At 43.6% G+C, this 18,520-nt stretch overlaps 1 protein-coding gene across 1 annotated transcript; it reads right to left on the bottom strand.

The window, feature by feature from the left end:
- Positions 1 to 15,965: 15,965 nt before the first annotated feature.
- On the bottom strand, positions 15,966 to 17,178 carry LOC132869206 (general transcription factor II-I repeat domain-containing protein 2B-like). Its single transcript, XM_060902541.1, has 2 exons — positions 16,768 to 17,178; positions 15,966 to 16,658 (listed from the first exon to the last, which is right to left on the bottom strand). The coding sequence occupies exons 1-2, from the start codon at positions 17,048 to 17,050 to the stop codon at positions 16,303 to 16,305; spliced, it is 639 nt and encodes a 212-aa protein (XP_060758524.1). The 5' UTR covers positions 17,051 to 17,178; the 3' UTR covers positions 15,966 to 16,302.
- Positions 17,179 to 18,520: the final 1,342 nt, after the last annotated feature.

Genomic DNA, 18,520 nt, shown 5'->3' with positions numbered 1-18,520 from the left:
GGAGAACATGCAAACTCCACACAGAAAGGCCCTTGTCGGCCACTGGGCTCAAACCTAGGACCTTCTTGCTGTGAGGCGACAGTGCTAACCACTACACCATCATGCCGCCCCAAAATCTTAATCAATTATGCCTAAATATGTAAAGACAGAGACATAGGCCACTTTTTCCACACTAAAGAGAGGTCACAGCAGACACCTTGTGTATTTATTTATTTTCAGTCAAAGAAAAAGGTCACCGGTTTGATTCCCTGGACCAGCAGGAATAGCTGAAGTGCCCTTGAGCAAGGCACCTCCCCAGGCTGCTCTGAGTATATTGTACGTTGCTCTGGGTAAGAGCGTCTGCTAAAGGCCTGTAATGTAATGTTGTATATAACACTTAGCTAGCTGTATTTAACCAGTTATATAACCATAGTTGTTATAGTTAACCAACTGCAAAAATATGGATGTATGTACAAGGTGTCCTGAAACTGTAATAATAAGCAGTACCACCATGTTGATTCTCCCAGAAAGATGCTCCTATTGGCCAAGATCAGATGATGTCAGAGACCATCATATGTTTTTACACCACATAGCAAATGGCATGCACTACATGTGGTTTACTATAGGGTATACAAAACAATTATTTTACACTAGAGCTTATGAAACACAGACCAAGTATTTTTAAAATGAAACATACATGTATTATATCTTTGCTACTTCATAGCTCCAGGGTGGTTCAATCCTGAACTTGGGTTCCTGTCTGTGTGGTGTTTCAGATATTCTAATAAATTAATAAATAAAAACAATAAGATTTGCATTTCCTGAAGGAAATACGAGTGCTTGCAAAGTAAAAAGTTCAAAATTGAAGACAGACAGAAGTGTCAGATGCGCGAGAGAGGCGGATGTAAGTGCAGAAGTGTTTATTATAATACAGTGCAATCTATACAAAAAGTGCATGAAACCACAGGCGATTGCTCAAAGACAACAAGGGAGGCTCAGCCTCCTCTAAAAATGACGAACATTGTGTAGGATGAATTGCGCTAGGCTTATGTTATAGCCGACCTTATAACATTGCTATTTCAGATCCAGAATCATTGAAATATATGTGCTCAACCCAACTACAGTGCGAAATCATTCAGTTATAACTTTCCCCAGTTCGCCTAATGTGTGCGTGAGTTTTTCCCCCTCGTGACAACGCGATGCAGTCCAGCCTCAGTGGACTTCAATGGCATTTGGGAGCTATGCGTTTTTCAATATCAAAATGCAAGACAATTATTGGACAAATAATCAGTTCAGTCCCATGCGGATTCGCAAGTGGTGTATTGTAAGAGATCAGCTTACATTTCGATTTCATTCATTACATACGGTTTCTACCAGCTTTTTTAGTTTGTATATATTTTCATTGTAAATAAAGTGTAAATATAGTGTTGTCAAGTTTGCTATCTTAGTTCCAGAAATTTCGTTTATTTGAGTGACTGAACTTAAACTTGAGGGGGCTAGTCAGCTAGCAAGAAAGCTGCGCACGGATGCCAAGCAATGTTGATTTAATTTTGGCGAAGCCATTTGCCAGTCTTCCTTTCGAGGAAAAAATTAAAATTAAAGAGCATGATAGACCAATGCCTCAAACTGACTTGGTGAAAAAGGTAGGGAATAATACTCGTTCCTTTCAGCTCTCCTGGTACGAGAAAGTGAATTGGCTAACAGCAAGTGACCCACATCAACAACAGTAAATAGGCTACTTTAGTAATATGTCATGGATGGACCAAAAATATAGAATCTATTTAAAATGTTTATGCTGAGTATATTATATTGGAATATATATTTCTCTGGATATGAATTAAACACAGCTACAATTTGGAAAACATTTTTAAACAAAAACACAGCCGAGAACATTTCACACTACAGACCTGGATTAAAAGCGAAGGGTTATCAAAATTGTCAATAAAACCATTTCTCAGTCAAAATAAGTAAAATATAGGGAAAGTGTTATTGAATGAAATGTGTGGCACCCAGCTCTACGTTTGGCTCCCCAAGGTCAGTGCTTGTGCCTATTCCAGAACACTCTGCTGTTACTGCTGAGGTTCCTGACAAAGAGCTGCTTTCAATAATGATCAATTTTTAAACAACATGCCACATGCCACAATTTTAAAATATAAAATGTTAAAATATACCCCCCCAACACCACCATCATGTATATTGGACAGTAGGCTAATGGGCCAAAAGAACCTGTTATTTCACAGTTTGTGACCCTGCCAACAATCAGCCAGATCAGAGGCAAGAGTATGGGAAAAATTGATGTGTTTTTTCTTTTAAAATCTGGAAATATCGTAACCGACCAGCTTCCCCTGTTTGAAAGACTACCAGCTGCCACTGCATGAAACACACACAAAGCAAACAGTCCAAATCAGCAGGCGAGGTCATAAACATGAAAACAGGCGAAGGGTCGATCGAGGCGCAAACAGGATGTCGAAGGCAGAACGAGAACTAGAACCAGGAGTCAAGAAACCAGGAAAACCACAAACACGGGAAACAAGGCTCAGTAATGCGTACTAAACGTGGTGTATACTTCACCTCGTCCTTCTTCTTCTTCTTCTTCGAGGTTTTACGGCAGCCAGCATCCAAAAAGTTGCATTGCTGCCATCTACAGGACTATCACCTTAGTGCACTATATCCTGCTATATATACACCAGTGTCCATTAAGAACTTGAAAAAACATCGTCTTCCCCTCCCGCTTGACCCTATTTCTAATATACCTTTCAGAGATACTTCTTCCAAGCCAATCTCCCACAGCTGTCTAATTAAATCTTGCCTTTGGCGGTCATAATTTCTACAAGAAATCAAAACATGATGCACTGTCTCGCCCTCTTGGCAAGAACACAGGCCATTTTGATGCTTTCCCAAAATAAAGTGCTGTTCAGAAATGTGACCAATCCTCAATCTAGAAATAATTACCTCTTCCTTATGTCTAGCGCCCCCCCCCCCCCCCTTTTACAGACATTAACTGAATCAGTTACCCTACCGACAATTGAGAATAGATGCCTCCGTTTGTTTTCTTGCTCCTAAAGCTGTTGCCATTTTAAAGTTGTTTCCTGCCACACAATACTTTTACCCTCCACCTTGGACAGATTTATGTTGACATCTATTATTACCTTTTGAGTGGCTTCCTTAGGCAACGTATCAACCTTTTCATTTGATGCCATACTTACATGTGCTGGGACCCATACAAATGATATTTCTACCCCTCTCCTTTTCACATCTCTAATTGCCAAAAGAATATCATATATAAGGTCTTGTCAGCTTTTTGATGACCCTTTCCCCAATACTATTGATTGACAGTCACTACATATCAATACTTTATGGTTCTGAATCTGTTCAGCCCATTATATGCAATCCTGATGGCAGTACAATTCCATTGTGAATACACTTAGAAAGTTTGAGGTTCTCTTAGCAGCTTGGATATTCCACCTCTGAACAACAAAAGCTGCTCCTGTAGCACCCGTTTCTTGATCCTTTGAACCGTCAGTAAAAATTAATATGTATTCCTGATACCTTTCTCTTCCATGACATTGAAATTCATGCACCAAATCTGCCTCAGGATTATCTGACAATCTCAAGCAATTCTAAATCAGTCTTTGGGGACTCCAATTGCCATAGAGGAACTGATGGTCACATTACTCCTGGACAAAAGTTCTTGTCAAGAATAGCCATTTCCTGTGCCACTGTCTCTCCTACCCATCCAAAACTTGGACGTCTCACCACCTCTCTCTCTCCCAGCTTGCCTGAATTATACTTTTAACTGGGTGATCACACCTTTGACCCATCAGATTAACCCAATAGTTAGCCTGAAGCTGCTTTCTCCGCAAACAGAGTGGCATTTCTCCTGTTTCTACCTGTAAAGAACATACTGGGGAAGATCGCACAGCTCTTGTACATATTCTCAGTGCCTTAGCTTGAACTATATCTAACCCAGCTACATCTGCTCCCCATTCTGTGCCAGCAAGGCATCTCATTACATTCATAACCCTTTTATATTTGTCTATTACTTTTGATACATGATCTCTCCATGTAAGTCTTGTCAAAAAATGCACCAAGAAATTTAAAACTTTTAACCCTTTCCAAAGTCCTACCATATAGTTCCAGTTTTAAACTTTCATCTATTTTCTTCCCAGTAAAGAACATCACCTTAGTCTTTGCAATAGATAGTCTAAAACCCCATTTCCTTCCCCAATCCTCCACCAGGGTTAGAGCTTCCTGCACCTTCTTCAGGGCGTACTTCACATTCTTCCCCCTTTTCCATCTGCTATCATCATCTGCAAATAGTGACTTTTCAATCCCTGGCTGAACATTAGAAAAAACGTCATTAATCTTTATATTGAAAAGTAATGGACTAAACACTGCCTTGTGGAATCCCATTTTCAACCACACACCTAGATATTTCTTTCCCTATTTTCACCTGAATACTTCCATTACTTAAAAAGTCCATTACCCAGTTAAACAAATTTCCCCAATCCCTAACATATGCATTTTGATTAAAAGACCCTCTACCCATAGCATATCATATGCTTTTTCCACATCTAAAAATACTGCCACAACAGTCTCTTTACTTGTGCTTTTCTTCTTTCATCCTCAAGACATAATTGAATCAATAGTACTTCTCCCCTTTCTAAAACCACTCATAGCTAGCCATCAACCCCCTTTCTTCAATAAAGTGCATTAACCTTCCATTAACCAACCTTTCCATTAACTTACCTAAATGAGAAGTTAAAGCTATTGGCCTATAATTTGCTGGGTTACTAGCATCTTTTCCCAGTTTTCTTATTGGAACAATGACTGCCTCCTTCCACCCTGTAGGAATCTTTCCTTCCTCCCAAACTTTATTAAATACACTTAAGATCTTCTGAATTCCCTTATCACTTAAATGTCTTAACATGCTATAACAAATTTCATCTTTACCAGGGGCTGAATGATTACACCTATCCAATGCATTTCTTAATTCTCTCATTGTGAATGGAACATTATATTTATCCTCTAATTTTCCCTTCTTTTGAATAACCTCTGCATATATGCTCCTTGTTTCTTCCCTACCTCTTCTTTCTTCTGATAGATTACCAGAACTATGCACCTTACCCAGTGTGTTTACCATCATTTCTGCTTTCTCTAGGTTTGATATAGCCAACTGATTTCCATCTGAAAGGATTGGGTAATTCCACTCTTTTCTATTACGTTCCATCTGTTTAATCATTCCCCATACATCATTTATATTAGTAGTATTTCCAATTGAACTACAATAGTCCCTCAAGTATGATCTTTTCCTTTGTCTTATCGTCCTTCTCACTACTGCCTGTGCTTGCTTATCATATGTTGAAAATTATGAGTTCTTTTTAACCTTCTAAAGGCTCTATTCCTTTCTCTAACCACCTCTTCACATTTAACATTCCACCATGGGACCGCTTTTCTTACTAGTTTTCCTGAACTTTTTGGTATTGTAGCCATTGCAGCCATATTAATACCCTGCCGCAACTCAATTTCATCATCATCTGTTTCTTGGACTGAATTAAAATACAAATCGCTTATTTCCATAAATCTCTTCCAGTCTGCCTTTTTGAAAATCCACCTTCCATGGCTATCTTCTGTGCTCAACCTTACATCAACATCCAGATGTTACCATCTTATATGTAAACATCCAGTTTACATATAATTGGGTAAGGGTCACTTCCAATAGTGCTTTCTCCATACACTTCCCACTCACACTTTGGCACCAATTTACTAGACAAAAACGTAATGTCTAGTACTGATTCTTTACCAGTTCTTATATCAATCCTAGTCCCTCTACCATCATTCACACAAACTAAATCCCTATCATTCATTATCTCCTCAATCACCTGTCCATTATTGTCTGTCTTTTCCCCTCCCCACATTGTATTATGAGCATTAAAATCTCCACATCATATAACATCTCTATCCTGTCCTACTTCCTCTAGTTAATTTAATTCTAACAGTTTACAAGGGTTATAATTTATTACTACTATTTTCTTTTTATCAGCCCATACTTCCACTACCACATATTCTTGTTCCTCACCTGTACGCAACACCCTATGAAGCACACCCTGCCTTATAAAGGTAGCACAGCCCCCACCACTTCCTTGCTCTGTCTCGTCTAATGACAATATAATTAAAACAAAATCAAATCTAGGTTTTAACCAAGTCTCTTGGATACACCCGGGTTCGGTTCCGACCCGAGGTCATTTCCTGATCCCTCCCCGTCTCTCTCTCCTGCTCATTTCCTGTCCTGTCTCTGCGCTGTCCTGTCCAATAAAGGTGAAAAAAGCCCCCCCAAAAAATCTTTTAAAAAAAAGTCTCTTGGATACACTTTACATCTGGTTTTGCACTCCTATTATCTATAAGCTGTTTAAAATCTTGACCATTTGCTAACATACTCCTTGCATTCCATTGTAAAAGTAACAATCAATATGATCATCCTACACTACTTCCTTCCTGGCTTGCTGATGTCACAATAAGACCATCTCACACCTCTTTCCATTTTAAACCTGCCATACCCAAATGTTGAATTGCTGCCCTTGTAATAATTTGAATCCTTTCAGTTTGATTTAACTTCAGCCGTTGCATTAATCACCCCTGCAATGAAGATAACTAGGTCCCTCTTCCCCCCCCCTTTTTCTCCTTCTCTTTAACAGATTCTTGTCTTTGCAGCCATACTTTCCCTGTGGCTACTTCCCCTCTGACATTTCTTCCATTAACCCTTGTTTGCTCCACCCTTTTAACTGCTTCTGCATAGGTAACTTTGTTCTTCATTTTCACATCATAAGTCTCCATCTCCCTTCTCATTACTTCACACCCCCAGTAAGCTGCACTGTGTGCCCCTCCACAATTACAACATTTAGGTCTTGTTTTCTCTCCACACTCCCCATAATCATGAGCTCCACTACATTTTGCACACTTTTTCTCCCCTTTACACATTTTAGCTACATGCCCAAACTTGACACTTGAAACATCTCATTGGTTTATGAATGAACTCTCACACTATATCTCATATACCCAAAATATAGCTCTGTAGGCATCTCTTTAGTACCAAACTAAAACTGATTCAGTTTCCTTTTCCTCAGTTCCCCTAGTCAATCGTTTTACACTCTGAACAGCATCACACTTTTCCTTTAAATGCTTAACTAGATCCTTCATCTCCATTGATAAAGGAATCCCATAAATCACCCCTTTACTTCCTTGATCAACTCTCACAATCTTCATTACCTTTGCTTTCCCAACTGCTTGCAAATGTTCAGCTCTTCCAATCTGTTCTTCAGATACACATCCAATTCATAAATTGCCATCATTCAAAATTCTTGCATATTTAACTTCCCCAACCTGATTCTTAAATTGTTTTCGTCAGCTTTATTGGATCCATATTTTTCACTCCTCCCTCTTCAAACCTCACAACAACATTCCATTTCTCCTCACTCTCGTTACTTTGCCTCAACCGCTTAGCTTTATATATATCTTCCTTAACTGCCAACTACCATCATCTTCATCTAAGTCATCCGTACTCCAACAATCTTCCCCCTGACTCCCCGCCATGGTAAAGAATGTGTATATCGTCTACCGGACCCACACAGGCCGTCGGCCGATATTCTCGCAGAGTATTCCCTCCACTCAAACTACTCTAATCCTGCCAATCAAGACAAAGAAACCCGAACTGTTGTTGCTTTGGAAAACCCGTTTCCCAGACCCACCTCGTCCTTGCATCAGAACAGGTGCGCCTTATTCACGGCGCGCGTGCTGGAGCTCACTCGGCGCGTGCGCAGCCCGAGGCATGCCTTTTGGTGCACGCGCCACAGCGCGCAGGACTGACAGAGAGACGGGAAGATAGACAGAGCTGCAGCAGTAACAACTGACTGTTGACAATCAACAGTTATAGAATGTTAAGTCATAAAAATTCCACCACAAATATTGATAGATTGAAAGATAGAAAGGGACAAAGAGATAGAGAGACTGGAGTATGTAAAGAGAAAGAAATAAAGATTAAAATTGGTAGGGTAATAAAGACAAAGACATAAATAAAGAGAAAGATATTGTGACTGAATGAGTGAGTGAGTAGATAGATAGATAGATAGATAGATAGATAGATAGATAGATGACTAAGGGAATTTGGCCTCTATATCACCTCATATTTGTACCCCAGTTACGGATTATCAAGTGGATTATAGTTTGAAAGTTCCTACACACTCCAATCAACTTAAAATGTACAATTTAAATGGGAAACATACTTCAGTTATGGGCGGCACAGTGGTGTAGTGGTTAGCACTGTCGCCTCACAGCAAGAGGGTCTGGGTTCGAGCCCCGTGGCCGGCGAGGGCCTTTCTGTGCGGAGTTTGCATGTTCTCCCCGTGTCCGCGTGGGTTTCCTCCGGGTGCTCCAGTTTCCCCCACAGTCCAAAGACATGCAGGTTAGGTTAGCTGGTGACTCTAAATTGACCGTAGGTGTGAATGGTTGTCTGCGTCTATGTGTCAGCCCTGTGATGACCTGGCGACTTGTCCAGGGTGTACCCCGCCTTTCGCCCGTAGTCAGCTGGGATAGGCTCCAGCTTGCCTGCGACCCTGTAGAACAGGATAAAGCGGCTAGAGATAATGAGATGAGATGAGAGACTTCAGTTACATTGTATTCATCATAATTTCCAGGAGTGTCAATCATTTTTGTTGAAAATAATGGTTATTTGTTTTTCTCTGAATAAATTTATTTCAATTAGAGGTTGGGTGGCATGGTGGTGTAGTGGTTAGCACTGTCACCTCACAGCAAGAAGGTCCTGGGTTCGAGCCCAGTGGCAGACGAGGGCCTTTCTGTGTGGAGTTTGCATGTTCTCCCTGTGTCTGTGTGGGTTTTCTCCAGGTGTTCCAGTTTCCCCCACAGTCCAAAGACATGCAGCTTAGACTAATTGATGGCTCTAAATTGACCGTAGGTGTGAGTGTGAATGGTTGTCTCTGTGTCAGCCCTGCGATAACCTGGTGACTTGTCCAGGGTGTACCCCACCTCTCGCCCATAGTCAGCTTGGATAGGCTCCAGTTTGCCTGTGACTCTGTATAGACCCTTTTCAGTCACGTGACCTTCGTAGACATGACCGCCATTTTGGACATGTAGTGGACTTCGGCTCGAATTGGTTTGAATGCGAGGAAGGCGACAAACATAAAAGAAAAAGGAGCGAGATGCAGAAAACTGTATTTAATAGTTTACTGTAATTATGATCTGGCAGCTATTTACACCGGATCCAGTGTAAATAGCTGCCGGAGCCAACGTCCGAGCTTGCCGGAGCGCGCTCCGGCCGGCCGCGAGCTAGCGCGCTCCGGAACCTCGGACATTGGCTCCGGCAGCTATTTACACTGGATCCGGTGTAAATAGCTGCCAGATCATAATTACAGTAAACTAGAATGGAATGTTAACAGCAATGTAATGCCTTTTCTGGCTAATTTTATTCGTCTTACCTCCAACAAAGTGGTCACTACACAAGCGTTGGTATGCCGCTATCCATCTTCTCCATCGGTCAGCATCTACCGGGATCCGATAAAATGATAACCCTTGCCTTGTTTGTTGATGGTTACTACATCCAGGTGACAACAATATAGACCCTTCCCACTGACGTCACCAGAAACCGGAAGTAAACAGACCCTGCGTCATATTGGAAGACCAACAAACTCGTGATCAGGGGGAAATAACGGCAGCGCGCGGAATTTAAACCCATGAGGCACTTGATTCATCATAAACCTACAATGGTAAACTTTTGTGCTGTGTTAGGGTGTTCCAACAAAGCTGATGGGAAAGGTGAAAAGAAGTCGTTCTTCAGAATACCAGCTGTGATTGAGACACAAGGGGAGCAAACTAAGGAGCTTTCTGCCAGGAGACAGAGAATAAGTGCATTACTGAGTGTCTGTGAGCAAAGGAGAGCCTGAACGTTGCAACCTCCCTATTGGCTGTTTATTGGCTGTTTGTAAAAATGTATCAATTGTTGCCCTTCATCGCGGACTCAAGAGACGAGACCTGATGAGTTAGTTCGTTGGGAGCAGAACAAAATGTCTGGACACAAATTGGGTTTTCAGAAAAGGAAAGAAAATAAACGCAGGGTCGAAAATACAAAAAAGGAGGCAGAAAATGCAAAACGAGTTTTAAGGTAGGACAAATGGTTACTTTTCTGAGGCAGCCCGCCGTGGCTGCAGGCTTTCAGTTGTGTCATTGAATGGTTACTTTTCTGAGGCAGCCCGCCGTGGCTGCCTGCAGGCTTATTTATTATAGCCCATTTAGTTAAAATAGTTGATCTAAAATGTTTATAGTTATAGTTATGTGATGGTTGTCCTCAGTGTTCGAACTATGCCGATATTTTCGGGGGGTCCCCTTTTTTCCCTGGGGGGTGCTTGCGCTTGTCTCGGAGCGCGGATCTCCAAACACATGAGAAGCCTATCTTACGCACATATCACGTGGACTCCACACCTCCACACACGCATCGCATCTGAAGTCATAACTCATCAGGGGAAATCGTGTCCGCATTGGCATGTTCAAAAAACAACCTCGCGTCAACAATGATACCACACGCAAGAAAAAAACCAGTCAGGCTACTCAACAACCAACCTGGCAGCAGCAGTCGTTGTCATATCGGTTTATTTTATCTTTGATGTAAACACAACACTTCGGATATGCAAATGCTTCCCGTTACACACGATTGCTATGTCAATAAACATCATTTTGCCAATGTTTTAGAGACCCCTCAACATTTCCCAAATCATGTTTTCAAGGGATCTCATGTCTGTTTCAGGGGATCTCGGATCCCCCAAGTACCCCCGTAGTTCGAACACTGGTTGTCCTGATTTAGACTGGTGTGGGTTTTTTTTTTTTTTGGGGGGGGGTTTGCACGATGTTGCACCCGGGTCCAGATTAGGGCAGAACCGGCCCTGGCTACATTTCAGGTGTAGTTTGTTTTATGTATGTATGTACTTGCATAGATGTGTACTTGGTCTTCCAATATGGCGACTACCGAAATCTCGCGGCGCGGTGACGTCATGCGGGATCCCTCTATAGTGGCATGATGGAAGTCTTGCTGAAAATAAACACTTTCTTTGCTGCCGTTCCTCAATGTTGGCTGTGGTAAACTACTGGTAGTACATGTCCAAAATGGTGGCAGCGTTTGTCATGACGTCACATGAAAAGGGTCCATAGGATAAGCAGCTACAGATAATGGATGAACTTAAGGTTGGATTTTTCTAATTTTTTTCAGTATGAGATGAAGCTAGGCCTACTTCACCAGAAGGTGGATTTTTTTCTAACCCTTCTGACTAATGTTTACAAGGAGTGCCAACATTTGTGGAGGGTACTGTATTATTTTGAAAATTGACGACAGTATCAGTCAAACTTTTGGACACATCTTCTAATTCAATTGTTTTTCTTTATTTTTATTAATTAAAAGATACTTCATGGCTTAGAGTAATGATGGATTGTTGTTTCTCTTTACTTAGTTGAGCAGTTCTTGACATAAAATGGATTAATACAGTTGTGGAATAGCGCTATTTACTGTATTTGTATTATTTACTATTTACTGTTTGATCTCAAACGCATTAAGAAGGCAAGAAATTGCAATAATTAACTTTTGATTAAGCACACCTATTAATTGAAAAGCATTCCATGTGACTACTTCATGAAGCTGGTTAAGATAATGCCAATAGTGTGCAAAGCGTCATCAAGGTAAACGGTGGCTACTTTGAAGAATCTAAAATATGAAACATATTTTTTCAACACTTTTTTGTTTACCACATAATTACCAATAATATATTCAATATGTTATTTCATAGTTTTGATGTATTCAGTATTGTTCTACAGTGTAGAAAATACAGAAAAACCTATGAATGATTTCCAAACTTTTGACTAATACTCTATATGGGAGCAGTTTGAAAATTTTCCAATTTAAAGTACAGCGCCCTCCACGATTATTGGCACCCCTCGTTAAGATATATTCGTAGGCTTCTAATAAATTCATCTCATTTCTTGTCTTCTTCCGCTTATCTGGGGCCGGGTTGCGGAGGCAGCAGTCTGAGCATGGAAGCCCAAACTTCCCTTTCCCCAGACACCTCAGCCAGCTCCTTGGGAAGAACACTGAGGTGTTCCCAGGCCAGCCGAGAGACATAGTCCCTCCAGTGTGTCCTGGGTCTTCCCCAGGGCCTCCTCCCGGGGGGACATGCCTGGAACACCTCCCCAGGGAGGCATCCAGGAGGCATCCGAAAGAGATGCCCGAGCCACCTCAGCTGATTCCTCTCGATGTGGAGGAGCAGCGGCTCTACTCCGAGCTCCTCCCGAGTGACTGTACTTCTCACCCTAAGGGAGCGCCCAGCTACCCTGCGAAGGAAACTCATTTCGGCCGCTTGTATCTGTGATCTTGTTCTTTTGGTCATTACCCAGAGCTCATGACCATAGGTGAGAGTCGGAACGTAGATCGACCGGTAAATCGAGAGCTTCGCCTTTTGGCTCAGCTCCTTCTTCACCACAACGGACCAGTAAAGCGACCGCATCACTGCAGAGGCCGCACCGATCCGCCTGTTGATCTCACGCTCTATCCTTCCCTCACTTGTGAACAAGATCCCAAGAAACTTAAACTCCTCCACTTGAGGCAGGACTTCTCCACCAACCTGGAGAGGGCAAGCCACCCTTTTCCGGTCGAGAACCATGGCCTCGGACTTGGGGGTGCTGATTCTCATCCCAGCCGCTTCACACTCGACTGCAAACTGCCCCAGTGCATGCTGAAGGTCCTGGTTTGCAGAAGCCAATGGGACAACATCATCTGCAAAAAGCAGAGATGAAATCCTGTGGTTCCCAAACAGGATTCCTTCCGGCCCCTGGCTGTGCCTAGAAATTCTGTCCATAAAAATTATGAACAGAACCGGTGACAAAGGGCAGCCCTGCCGGAGTCCAACATGCACTGGGAACAGGTCTGACTTACTGCCGGCAATGCGAACCAGACTCCTGCTCCATTCGTACAGGGACCGGAGAGCCCTTAGCAAAGAGCCCCGAACCCATACTCCTGAAGCACCCCCCACAGAATACCACGAGGGACATGGCCGAATGCCTTCTCCAGATCCACAAAGCACATGTGGACTGGTTGGGAAAACTCCCATGAACCCTCGAGCACCCTATGAAGGGTATAGAGCTGGTCCAGTGTTCCGCGACCAGGAAGAAAACCGCATTGTTCCTCCTGGATCCGAGGTTCGACATATTGACCGAATTCTCCTCTCCAGTACCCTGGAGTAAACCTTCCCTGGGAGGCTGAGAAGTGTGATTCCCCTATAATTGGAGCACACTCTCTGGTCCCCTTTCTTAAAAAGAGGGAACACCACCCCAGTCTGCCACTCCAGAGGCACTGTCCCCGACCGCCACGCCATGTTGCAGAGGTGTGTCAGCCAAGACAGCCCCACAACATCCAGAGACTTGAGATACTCGGGGCGGATCTCATCCACCCCCGGTGCCTTGCCACCGAGGAGCTTGCTAACCACCTCAGTGACTTCGGCTTGGGTAATGGACGAGTCCGCCCCTGAGTCATCAGCCTCTGCTTCCTCAATGGAAGACATGATGGTGGGATTGAGGAGATCCTTGAAGTATTCCTTCCACTGCCTGACAATGTCCCCAGTCGAGGTCAACAGCTCCCCACCCGCACTGTAAACAGTGTTGGCAGAGTACTGCTTCCCCCTCCTAAGGTGCCGGATGGTTTGCCAGAATTTCTTCGAGGCTGACCGATAGTCCTCCTCCATGGCCTCACCGAACTCCTCCCAGTTCCGAGTTTTTACCTCCGCAACTGCCCGAGCTACGGCACACCTGGTCTGCCGATACCAGTCAGCTGCCTCAGGAGTCCCGGAGGCCAACATGGCCCAATAGGACTCCTTCTTCAGCTTGACGGCATCCCTTACTTTTGGTGTCCACCAATGGGTTCGGGGATTGCTGCCACGACAGGCACCGGAGACCTTGCAGCCACAGCTCCGAACAGCCGTGTCTACAATGGAGGTAGAGAACATGGTCCACTCAGACTCAATGTCCCCCGCCTCTCTCGGAAGCTGGGAGAAGCTCTCCTGGAGGTGGGAGTTAAAGACCTCCCCGACAGAGTGCTCGGCCAGACATTCCCAGCAGACCCTCACCATATGTTTGGGCCTGCCAGGTCTGTCCAGCTTCCTCCTCCACCAGCGGATCCAACTCACCACCAGGTGGTGATCAGTTGACAGCTCAGCCCCTTTCTTCACCTGAGTGTCCAAGACATAGGGCTGGAGATCCAATGAAATGACAACAAAGTCAATCATCGACCTCCGACCTAAGGTGTCCTGGTGCCACGTGCACTTATGGACACCCCTATGCTCGAACATGGTGTTCATTATGGACAAACTGTGACTAGCACAGAAGTCCAATAACAAAACACCACTCGGGTTCAGATCGGGGAGGCTGGTCCTCCCAATCACGCCCCTCCAGGTGTCACTGTCGTCGCCCACGTGAGCGTTGAAGTCCCCCAGTAGAACAATGTAATCCCCAGTCTGAGCACCTCTCAGTACCTCTCCCAGGGACTCCAAGAAGGCCAGATACTCTATACTGCTATTCGGCCCGTAGGCACAAACAGCAGCAAGAGCCCTCTCCCCATTCCGAAGGCGCAGAGAGGCAACCCTCTCGTTCACTGGGGTAAACTCCAACACATGGCGGCTGAGCTGGGGAGCTATAAGCAAGCCCACACCAGCCCGCCGCCATTCACCATGGGTGACTACAGAGAAGTAGAGAGTCCAGCCCCTCTCGAGGAGCTGGGTTCCGGAGCCCAAGCTGTGCATGGAGGTGAGTCCGACTATCTCTACCCGGTACCTCTCAACCTCCCGCACAAGCTCAGGCTCTTTCCCCCCCAGCGAAGTGACATTTCATGTCCCAACAGCTAGCCGCTGTGTCCGGGTATCAGGTCAAGGCCCCTGCCTTCGACTGCTGCCCAATCCACACTGCACCAGCCCCTTACGGCTACCTCTGTGGGTGGTGAACCCACAGGAGATCGGGCCCACATCACCACTTCGGGCTGAGCCCGGCCGGGCCCTGTGGGCAAAGGCCCGGCCACCAAGCACTCGCATATGAGCCCCAACCCCAGGCCTGGCTCCAGGGTGGGGCCCCAGCTACACCATACCAGGCAACGTCACAGTCCTTGATTGATTATTCTTCATAAGGGGTTTTGGTGAACTGCTCTTGGTCTGGCCTGTCACCTAGGACCTGTCTGCCTTGGGAGACCCTAACAGGGGCGTAATGCCCCTGACAACATAGCTCCTAGGATCATTCAAGCACACAAACCCCTCCACCACAATAAGGTGGCAGTTCTAGGAGGGGTCTAATAAATTCATTTAAAAAAAAATATAGGACAACAATGCAAAGAAAGAGAAAAATCCAACCTTTAATTCAAGTGCATTTATTCAGTGGGGAAAAATCCCACATTAAGAAATAATTCTTTTACATGAAATCATGTGTGCCACAATTATTGGCACCCCTGATGTTAATACTTTGTACAACTCCCTTTTGCCAACAAGACAACACTTAATATTCTCCTATAACATTTCACAAAATGGGAGAATACAGAGAGAGGGATATTTGACCATTCCTCTTTGCACAGTCTCTCTAAATCAGGGGTGCCAGGGTGAAATTGGTAAGGGGGCCAGATTTTTTTCAAGTGGGACCTTGGGGGCCGAATTACACTTTTGGCCTGAAAAGACCAGACACTAACTCAACAAAAGGACATTATTTTATATGATTTTTGAAGGCCTATACGCCCAAAAGGAATTGTAAAGCTATAGCCTCAAAATGAGGCGCACAATAACATGGCAGACAAAAGCAATTTACCCTCTGAAAATGTGACAGTCTAAGCATGCAAGTAGCCTACATTTATAAAAAAAAATGCTACAGAAATAGACTAAGACACAAATAACACAAGTGTAAACTGTAAATGACTTAGATCAGATTTATTGATCTTGCACATCAAAAACATGTCAATGCATAGGCCTAATTAGGCCAATTAAAACGATTGGCAAGTAGGCCTAAATGAGTCAAAAGAAAGAAGAAGTGCCAGAGTAAATAATTCCACCAATAGGTCAAGTGACTAAATATCCAGTAGCATTAGTTTAAAAGAGCCAAATATGACTGAACATACCAATAAAAACAAACTACAGATGGCACATTAACTTTGCTGGTCAAGTCCCACATATATTTCCACACACCCATCCTGTTTATTCCCCCTCAAGCACACAGCACAAGGTTACATGGGGGAGAAATACCAGCTACATTTTACATGTGGAAGCCAGAAGTCTTACTTTTTACCAGCTTGTCGACATTGGGGGACAGACTCTGGGCAGTTGCTATTTTCATGATATCGTTGAGATGTCCATGGGTCAGACGACTACGCAGTTTCGATTTATTAATATTCATTACTGAAAATGCCTGTTCACATAAATATGTTGTCCCGAACATACAGAGTATTTTACTGGCAAAGGCCATGATAATTGGGTACTCTGGTGGCAATGACTGATAGAAAGATTGGATTCCAACAGATGCGTATTTATCCTTGACGAATGTACCCTCCGAAAATGTCTTGGACACTTTTGCGATCTCCCACGCGATGATGTAGCTCGCCTTCACTGCCCCTAACATGAAATAAAATGTACAACAAAGATATTGAGACACCCCTCTTTGAAAACAGCCGCATTTAACATTAAAGGAGAACTGAAGATGATGTATGATATTAAAATGAACCTTCATGTGTCTCTCGAGACTTTGAGAAAGCTGCTTGCTGTTTTTGAAGGTTTGAGGCAAGCTCATTTAGCTTTTCAGTCCTGCGTTGCCTGGTGAATTGGCTGTATTTGTCGGCGTCGGTCTCGTAATGTCTTTTGACATTGTATTCCTTCGGTACAGCCACTTGTTGCGAACAAATCAGACAAACAGGTTTTCCCCCTACTTCCCATAAAAAGTATTTCTCTCTCCATTTTTCCTGAAAGATGCGACCCTCAGAATCAACTTTTCTCTTTTTAGACAACATCTTGTGAACGAGCAACAACTAGCCTACTCTACATTAAATCCGGGTCATTGCACCTGCGCGTGCTGCAGCAAGCAGAGAGCAGCTAAAAACGAACCGATGGATTACACGAAAATGGAATCAAATTGAAACATTAGATTTAAAATCATTACGAAAAAAAACACACAAAACATTCGATTTTTATTAATTTATTATTTAAAAAAAAAGTCTCATGAACCACCGGGCTGGATGTGATGACCAATCGGGCCGTATCCGGCCCGCGGGCCGTTACCATGGCACCCCAGCTCTAAATCGTCCAGAGTCCTGGGTCCTTTCCTACGCACTCTCCTCTTCAGCTCACCCCACAGGTTTTCAATTGGGTTGAGGTCTGGGAACTGAGATGGCAATGGGAGGAGCTTGATTTTGTGTTTGGTGAACCATTTTTATGTAGATTTGGCCACATGTTTAGGGTCATTATCTTGCTGAAAGACCCAGTGTCGACCCATCTTCAGCTTTCAGGCAGAGGCCACCAGATTTTGATTTAAAATATCCTGGTATTTCAAAGAGTTCATGATGCCATGCACCCTAACAAGGTTCCCGGGGCCTTTGGAAGAGAAACAGGCCCACAGCATCACCGATCCTCCCCCATACTTCACAGTGGGCATGAGGTGCTTTTCCGCATACTCTTCTTTTGTGATGTATTAGAGTGTTTGTTGTCAAAAAGCTCTATCTTGGTCTCTGACCAAAGCACACGGTCCCAGTTGAAGTCCCAGTACCGCTTAGTGAACTCCAGACGTTTACGTTTACGCTTGTACGTAAGTGAGAAAAGGCTTTTTCCATGTATGCCTCCTAAACAGCTTGTTGACATGTAGATAACGCCTGATGGTTGTTATGGAAACTTTGTGACCCCAAGATGCTACTCCTTTGATACAATTCTCTAACAGTGAGCTTTGGAGAACTTTTTACCATCTCTTCACTGTGATGGTAAAAAGTTCTCTTACCATCCTCCTCACTGTGCGTGGTACAGGTAGATTAGTGAGCATGTTATCCATTAGCATGTTAGTCATTAGCATGTTAGCTGTTAGCATTTTAGCTGCTAGCCATTAGTGCAGGTGTTCCTAATAAAGTGGCCGGCATGTGCAAGTGTTCCTAATAAAGTTGCCTCTCTGTTCAGATGTTCTTAATAAAGTGGACAGTGATTTAAAGTTGGTTTGGGGTCAATATCTTGAAGTGGGAAATCTCTGCCAAATGAACTGTTGCCTATGGGGGATAGATGGATGACTCAGTGCAAAAAACAGATGAGTGCAGTTCATGATGGATGGGTGTGTGTCAGTTGAGACAGACAGACAGACAGACAGATAGATAGATAGATAGATAGATAGATAGATAGATAGATAGATGAACTGAAGACAATGGTAAGAAAATCGAGGGATGAAAAACAGAAAACAGGAGTGATAGAGGTATGAAAAGAGGCAGAATACTTTGTAGTACATG

This window comes from Neoarius graeffei, chromosome 20, assembly GCF_027579695.1.
Source record: "Neoarius graeffei isolate fNeoGra1 chromosome 20, fNeoGra1.pri, whole genome shotgun sequence".
Lineage (NCBI taxonomy): Eukaryota > Metazoa > Chordata > Actinopteri > Siluriformes > Ariidae > Neoarius > Neoarius graeffei.
Note: the sequence above shows the minus strand (reverse complement) of the source record. Positions and strands in the feature narration are given on the sequence as shown.